At 45.0% G+C, this 8,292-nt stretch overlaps 1 protein-coding gene across 1 annotated transcript; it reads left to right on the top strand.

Annotated features, from left to right (window-relative positions):
- The first annotated feature begins 2,086 nt into the window (after positions 1-2,086).
- LOC129097486 (polypeptide N-acetylgalactosaminyltransferase 15-like) lies at positions 2,087-7,068 on the top strand. Its single transcript, XM_054606362.1, has 10 exons — positions 2,087-2,625; positions 2,714-2,880; positions 3,266-3,470; positions 4,481-4,648; positions 5,187-5,304; positions 5,815-6,009; positions 6,100-6,231; positions 6,458-6,559; positions 6,643-6,786; positions 6,877-7,068. The coding sequence occupies exons 1-10, from the start codon at positions 2,087-2,089 to the stop codon at positions 7,066-7,068; spliced, it is 1,962 nt and encodes a 653-aa protein (XP_054462337.1).
- The last annotated feature ends 1,224 nt before the right edge of the window (positions 7,069-8,292 follow it).

Genomic DNA, 8,292 nt, shown 5'->3' with positions numbered 1-8,292 from the left:
CTGTTCTGTCTGTTCTGTGTGTGTGTGTGTGTGTGTGTGTGTGTGTGTGTGTGTGTGTGTGTGTGTGTGTGTGTGTGTGTGTGTGTGTGTGTGTGTGTGTGTGTGTGTGTGTGTGTAAGGATACATGAAAGTACTTGTTGTGCCATCTCATTTACAGCTCTGGCTTCTAGTCGGATGGTGGAATGCAGGCACATTCCTGGGTATGTGGACTGGACCTTCCATCTGATGTGTGTGTGTGTGTGTGTGTGTGTGTGTGTGTGTGTGTGTGTGTGTGTGTGTGTGTGTGTGTGTGTGTGTGTGTCTGTGCATGTTCTTGTCCGTAAATGTGTGTGTCCATGTTCTTTCTGTGTTTATGTGTGTGTGTGTGTGTGTGTCTGCAAGTGTTCTGGCAGTGGAAACTATAATTCGGTGTGTGTTTTGGCGGCAGGACGGAACATATGGCAGTCTTCACAGAGCAGCACTGGAAATACACAAAGACTGTCTTCCTCTTCAGTCCTCAGGTTTATAAACATAATCCAGTAAGAAGACAGAAGTCAAGTCGTAGTCTTCTCTGTCTTTTCTATCTCTTTAATCTTTCATCTCTCTTTCATTTCCATCCTCTTTGCAACACCCTCATCTTGTTGCCCTTTCAACTTCCCAGTCTGACTCTCCAGGCGTCCCCTCCCCTCTCTCTCTGTGTACAGTAATCATGACCATCAGACGCCATGCTGCCCTGTCATCCTGAGCAGAGGTAAGTGTCTTTGTGTTTAATGGGAGGAAAGAACTGAGCTGCTAATCCCACCCTCTCACTCAAACACAACCAGACAGTCACCACCACCACCACCACCACCACCACCACCAGCACCACCAGCAGGATGTACTGGTCTCTAACTGTTTGTGAGTTTGTGAAGCAGGCTGACACAGATGGTCTTCATTTCTACTGATGTGAAGAAAACTTGGGTGAAGTCTGATCTTTTGTTGGCCATTCCCGTAAAGAAAATATTACCCCTGAGGTCACTTGGAAAATGCATTAAGAAATTATTAGACTGTTTCCATTGCAATCCTTGCATAACTTTTTGGGCGTTTTCCCTTAAACTTTTCATAATAGATTTGGTACCACATGTTGGTTGGGTTAAAATCTCTGTGATAAAGTAGGAAAAACTATTTTCCACATGTCAAAAAGAAACAAAACAACTCAAACTGAGGTCTTTGTCTCCACTCAGTTTGAACAGATGCCCAGGCTGCCAAGATCTCCTCTGAGAAGCGCGGAGACGGAAGCTGAGACCGGCCCGCTCCTCGGCACCAACAGACGGTCATGGGACTGCAAGGCCCGCCGCCAGCTGGCCAGAGAGAGCAATCTTTGATGTGTGACTCACCGGGGGAGATGCCTGTACCAAGTCCACTCTCTCTCTCTCTCTCTCTCTCCCCCACACACACAAACTGGAGGAAACATAAAAACACTTTCTCATTCCACTGCAATGTGGCCTTTTTCAAACATACCGAGTTTAGGAATTTCCTTTACAATCATAACAGGTATATTGGCACCATGTGACAGCCTATTCAAACTAACCACTGAGTCCCACATACATTCAAACCCCTAAATAGACTCATGCAACATTGAAAAACATCATAAAACTGACTGTTTGGATACAAGTCATGTGTGGGAGCTGGATTTCCCTTTAGAGTTTGTGTTATTGAAGGGTGCTGCTCTAATCATTGTTACCAGTTGAACAACTGAGATTGCTTTGAGGATCAGCTCAGCAGGTGTAGGAGCAGGTGGATGTGTCAGGTGCATCTTAAATCCCTTATGAGCTCACATTCACACGGACTTTAGGACCCTGAGAGGCAAAGTCTGCTAACCACGAGAAGAAGAAGAAGAAGTTGAGGGATGGTCTTGAACCTGCTTTTTCTGTCACTTGTTGCTCCATGGATGAGGAGCCACCCTTCAGGAGTTTCTGTTTCTTTTTTTCCTTTCTACTTTTTGGATAATCCATGAAGGATCTCGTCACTTTGGGGGAATTGAATCGACTTCAAAGTTGAGTCAAAGCTCAAAAAAAATGGGGAGACAGCTGAGGGTCATCTCCGGTTCCCCCTGTCCTTCATCACCATGAGGCTGTGGGGCAGAGCCACAGCTGTCCGGAGGAAGATGCTCTGCCTCTGGCTGCTGCTCCTCGGGTTCGCCCTGGTGACCCTGGAGCTCTCGGACCTCTTTCACAGCCGGCACCGGGACCTCAGTCACCAGAAACCTGCCCCTCCCCGCCGTCCCCTCCAGCGGGTTCCTAACGCACCGGACCTGGAGGTGATCGTGGACTCCCGGGACTCCCCTGCGGTAGAGCTCGGTGTTGATCTCGCCCCAATAAAAACTCTGCAAGAGGACCAGCTTTTATTCGTGCCATCGGGGCAGGGAACCAAGAACCCGCAGCAGAAGAAGGGGAGCTACAAGGTTCTCCTCCCCGGAGCCAACAGGGATTTACGCGTCCCTGCGCCTCCGACGCACGGTGAAATGGAGAAGGCACACCTGGAGGGGATGGAGGAGGGGATGGAGGAGGGTGTGGAGAAGTCTGCTGTGCAAAAGTACGGTTTCAACGAGATGGTCAGCGAGAAGATGTCACTGCATCGCAGGCTGCCCGAGAAGAACCATCCCCAGTGAGTGCACCATTGGAAACACACACTTGACCCCTCTTTGGTGCATGTTCAAAGTTAGAGAAGTTGACGGTGTGGGTTTGTTTCCCAGGTGTTTGGGGGGGCAGTACAGCGAGTCACTGCCGTCGACCAGTGTTGTTATCTGTTTCCATAATGAGGCTTGGTCCACACTCCTGCGCACCGTGCACAGCGTGCTGGACACTGCACCCAAACAGCATCTACAGGAGGTCCTGCTGGTGGACGACCTGAGCCAGCACGGTGAGTCTCTTTAAATCCACATCCATTCATCCATTCATCCATGGGCGGCTGTGGCGTAGTGGAGAGCAAGGTAGTTCTCCAATCAGAGGGTTGGTGGTTCGATACCCGGCTTCAGCAGTCGATGTGTCCTTGGGCAAGACACTTAACCCCAAGTTGCTCCTGAAGGCCATCGGTGTGGACTGGATGTTGCATGAATGTTAGTTAGAGTTTGATGGTGGCACCTTGATGGTAGCCTGTCATCAGTGTGTGAATGGGTGAATGATATGTAATATACTACTGACTGTAAGTCGCTTTGGATAAAAGGTGCTAAACGACTGTAATGTAATGTAATCCATCCGTCCACTTGACCTGTGCTGACCTGTGTTTTTCTCCATTCACTTCTCAGGTCACCTGAAGAGTGTGCTGAGTGAGTATGTGTCCCATCTGGACAAGGTGCGTTTGATCCGCAGCACCAAGCGCCTGGGTGTTGGAGGGTGCCGTAATCTGGGTGCTGCCAGAGCTGCAGGGGAGGTGCTGGTGTTCATGGACTCCCACTGTGAATGCCAGAAGGGCTGGCTGGAACCACTGCTGGAGAGAGTGGCCCAGGACAGGTACTGTTTATTCTAATTATGTAGCCTCCAAAAGTATTGAACAGCAGTGCAAAAACTATTGTTGTTCCAATGCCCTATTCCTCTATAACAACACTTATTATAAATTGCTCTGTTGGTTCAATCCCATAAATATAAAATGTAAGATAGCCAGAGTTTTCTGATGATGAATAATTCTGATCTCAACATTTGAGCTGGAAAAAAAACAGCATCTGTGCCCAGACTCTGTCGGTCCGCTAGTTTCTCCACTGTGTTCTGCTGTTTGACAGAACCACTCCAGAGAAGTGAGAAGACGGAGGGTTCAGACTTCAGTTGTCCGTGCTCATTAGTAAACCATGGGATACATGTGCTGTGTGTCTGTACACAAAGCTGCAGCTCTCATGATTTGGCTCTTGTGTCTCAGGCCGCCTGCAGCGTAGCACTGGTCATACTAGGTAATTAGGCTGAACTCTCAGACCTGCAGTCTGCAGCCACTTAACTCTCTCAGCCACATGTTTGACCCTTCGCCCATTTCTTGCTCTCTTTAATCTCTTTCGTTCCATTTCTTGCTCTCTTTAATCTCTTTCATCGCATCACATCACACATGGCCTCTTGGGAGAAGCATTTCAAAGCATTTCAAATAACATGTGTGAACCAGAACAGACCCCAACAAAGGACGGTCTGTCTCTGAACTTGACTTTTGTGACACAAGCCAACATATTAAAACAGATATTTACGGTTTTAAGCACCACACACACACACGCACACGCATACACTGATGAGGAAACATTTCCCTTTTCTCAGTACCAATCCTACTGCACACACGCTTTGAATAATAAGTGAAAATGTAACCAAGGAAGGATGGTTCGGAATTTTAAATGTTCTTATTCTTCAAAATCTTTGACTGACAGGAGCGTGCTTCTCATTCAGAACACATTCCTCATTTGTAATCACCCAACTTGTTAATTTGAATGTTAATGAAAAAGGTCACATTTGAATAATAAAAAAAAAATGGATGTGTTGTCTTGTTTCAGGACCAGAGTGGTGTCCCCCATCATGGATGTGATAGACTGGCAGACCTTTCAGTACAATGCCACCCAGTGGCCAGTCAGGGGAGTGTTTGACTGGAGACTTGACTTCTACTGGGAATCTAAACCTCAGCTGCAAGATAAAGACCCAGACTCAGCTGTTCGACCTGTGCAGTAAGTTTACAGCAAAATGAAGTCAGTTGTGCTTTCATGTTGAGTGAGGACTAAGAGGAAGCACTGATCAAGTTTGCTTACTATATCTTTATTTTATGTTTATGTGTCAAGATGTGTGAACTGGAAACACACCGTTTTATTTCTTTTCTGTAGGCCGATGTTGCCCATCATGAGGGTTTGGACCCCCAAAGGGCCCGCAAGATTGACAGGAGGTGTCATGAGATAGTTAGAAAAGATTAAAAGAAAAGAAAAAAATATTTTTCTCTTATCTTTTCTATGTGTAGTTAAACCGAATTAGGGCTGTAGTTGAAGTAAGGTTCTGTTTGCTTTACGCCTCATAGCTCATAGAAATATATGACCTTTGACAAGGAGTCACAAGTTAACTTAAGGAACCTAACATAAGGTACTGTGATCAGTTTGTGCTTGCAAAATTAGTAATACTATAAAGTTTGTAATGTCTCTCTGCTCCTGTGATACAGAGACAAATTCCTGTGTTTGTTCTCATCCAGTAAAGTGATGCTGATTCTGTCTTCGACAGGAGCCCAGCGTTAGGAGGCGGAGTTCTGGCCGTGGACAGACATTTCTTCCAGAGTGTGGGAGCCTACGACCCCGGGATGCTGCTGTGGGGATCGGAGCAAATTGAGCTGTCAATCAGGGTAAACCATTAAAAAGGATTATCAACTTTCCATCCAAATCTGCAATTCACCTGCTCACACATTACAGAGAGATGACAGATTGCTTTTGTTTTTCATCTAAAACCACATAAGCCTTTTTTTTTAAAGCAATGCTTTGGATGATTTAGTTGCCTTCTGTCAGGGACTCAGGAATGTCTCTCTGGGAAATGATGACTTTAGCAAATGGAAATCTTAGGTTGAATAGTGGTCTGGGAATGTCTGGGCCGGTTGACAAATGCACAAATAAGAGAAGAAAATGTAACATGGCCACTTGTTTTCCTATGATGACCATTCAAATTCATATTTTGAATCGTAGCATGTTATGTGACAGATTGAAATGAATGAAATGAATGAAATGAATGAAATGAATGAAATGAATCACTATGCAGCTTACAAAACAGAAACATAATTTGTGCACCAACATGCAAATTATAATTCTGCTTTTATAATAAAGGGACATAAACGCTGATTTTACTGTTCCCGTTATCCCAGGTGTGGTCATGCGGCGGCACTATGGAGGTGGTTCCTTGCTCCCGTGTGGCCCACGTAGACCACCACCACCTGCCTTACCCCCTCCCAGACCAGGAGCTGCTTCAGAGGAACAAGATCCGGATAGCAGACACCTGGATGGACGCATACAGGAAGATCTTCTATAGGAGAGACACACTGGCTCATTTCATCAGGCAGGTGTGTATGTTTGGTGTGGGGACTTAGTTAGCGAGTGTATAAAATATAAAAAACTAATCTCAGGACATAATTGTTATTTCTTCTGTTCAGTCTGAGAGCCCCAACATCACAGAGCGTCTGCGCATTAAGAGGAGTCTGGGCTGTCGTAACTTTCACTGGTACCTGACTTCAGTTTATCCACAACTTTACATCCCCCAGGACAGGCCTACGCTGTCAGGAGAGGTAGCACACACACACACACACACACACACACACACACACACACACACACACACACACACACACACACACACACACACACACACACACACACACACACACACACACACACACACACACACACACACACACACACACACACACACTCTCTAACACACACAGAGGATTTATTCCACTCATTGATGGACATGACCGAGGACTGATGTGTCCCATTTGTGCCTGTCCAAAGCTGTACAATGTCGGCACTGGCAGCTGTGCAGACTACCCCCGTGGGCTGGGATTGCGGGGTGGGGCCATGAACGCAGCGCCGTGCAGTGGGACGGGCAGCCAGGTAACCGTGACGACAGTTGTAAAAAAAATCAAAGACGGACAGGTAGCTCACAGTGGCAAAGATGATCTCTCTTGTGGTTGCAGCACTGCGATTTGAACTCTGAGTTTGAGGTGCGTTGGGGTCCCATGGGGGCTTTGTGTTTGGACGCCAGTGGAGAGAGGGTGATCTTATCTCCGTGCCCCACACACAGACCGACCATCAGCAGACTTCAGTGGAAGTTCATAAAGGCAAGACAGAGTTAACCTTATTTTTCTCCTTATGTGTATTTGGTCACAGTGGGCGTTTGGCTAACTCACCGTGTCTGTTTTCTGCTTCAGCTGAGCGGTCAACTCGTCCACCAGCAGTCCCAGTTATGTCTGGAGGTGGTGAAGGACGGAGGTCTCACACAAAGCAGCCCGAGAGACGTCAACACCCACGCAAAGACAGGAGGTCTCTTCCTGCGCCCCTGCTCCCATCACCCGCGACAACAGTGGCACTTTGAGCAACTAGTAGCTCCTAAAGGTGCCTGATACAGAGAGCAGAGAGGGATTCATGCTATTAATGTATATTATCATATACTGTGTGCTATGCATAGTGGCATGCAGGAGTGAAATGGTGTCGAAAAATACAAAAACAGATGCCTTTTTTGCTCCACTTTGCCACTCAGCTTTTTTGCTCCTGTTTTAAGGATTGCAAATACAATTTATTGTGTTGGATAATAAAAAACAGACTATATAAAGTAATAAAATACAAGATACAATTACGTTGATTTATTTTAAACTGTTTATTTAGGAATACTTATTGTATTTATGTACATTTAATTATATACACCGTGAAAACATGTAGAGACATTATCTTAAATGATCTGCTTCTTTATCCACTTCAGAAGGCTAAATGCTTTCATGAATTCATATGTAGAAGTTTTGTGCACATTTCCGAAAAAACAAAGTTATCAGCAGACAGTATCAAATTAAACACAGATTCATCTCTATGAACTAACCTGAATTGAAATGATGAAATTATGAAGGAGAACGTGTTAGTATCAAGTACTAGAGAGGACCAAAATTAGTCCATGGTATATTTTAATATTAGATAGAATTTGTTGTGGAACAAAACTTTAACCCCGACACCACCTTTGCAACCTTTCTCTCTCTTAATCTTAAAGTAAAGTAAGAATTTAAAAAACGTGTGACTTAAAAAACACTTTCACACTTTTTTTTCTGAACAGTTCCTCAATTACTGGTTGATTCAGGTAAAACATTTAAATTTACACTGATAAGTAACTGCCCATAGCGTACAGGTCTGCGATTAAGCCAGGTAGTTACAGTTACTTTATGAAGGACCTAAAAGTAGACTTACTATGGAAAGAGAAGTAAAAACAAGTCATATAATATTCAGGTGTCTATATACTTTTGGCTATGTAGTGTAGCTCTGTTCCTGCAAACGCAGGTGTTTTTAATTATTCTATTGATTAGACATCAGCTCAGAGAACTAATCGTTCACATTTCAACCTGTCATTGAAGGAAAATCCCAGCTGCTACTAATCACTTTAACATGGCTCTGTTCTATTTAAGTGTCCCAGTATGAGACGTGACAGTGTGACAGTGAGCCAGTATGCACAATACCAGACACTGAGCCAGCTAATGGAATATAACTGTCATTCATTTTATCATTTATACATGCACTTTTGTCAAAATAACCTCTGTGAAAACCTTAAGGTGCAACAGAACTACACAGGAGAGTAAGAAAGATGA

The sequence above is a fragment of the Anoplopoma fimbria genome, chromosome 10 (assembly GCF_027596085.1).
Source record: "Anoplopoma fimbria isolate UVic2021 breed Golden Eagle Sablefish chromosome 10, Afim_UVic_2022, whole genome shotgun sequence".
Lineage (NCBI taxonomy): Eukaryota > Metazoa > Chordata > Actinopteri > Perciformes > Anoplopomatidae > Anoplopoma > Anoplopoma fimbria.
This window is presented reverse-complemented; position numbering and strand designations above follow the sequence as displayed.

What these genes read in the sequence shown, in the direction of transcription:
- LOC129097486 (XM_054606362.1), top strand. Translation starts at nt 2,087, where the DNA reads ATGAGGCTGTGGGGCAGAGCCACAGCTGTCCGGAGGAAGATGCTCTGC. An exon ending in AAATTGAGCTGTCAATCAGG is followed by an intron (nt 5,305 to 5,814) that starts GTAAACCATTAA and finishes CCGTTATCCCAG; the next exon opens with GTGTGGTCATGCGGCGGCAC. An exon ending in GGCCTACGCTGTCAGGAGAG is followed by an intron (nt 6,232 to 6,457) that starts GTAGCACACACA and finishes GCCTGTCCAAAG; the next exon opens with CTGTACAATGTCGGCACTGG.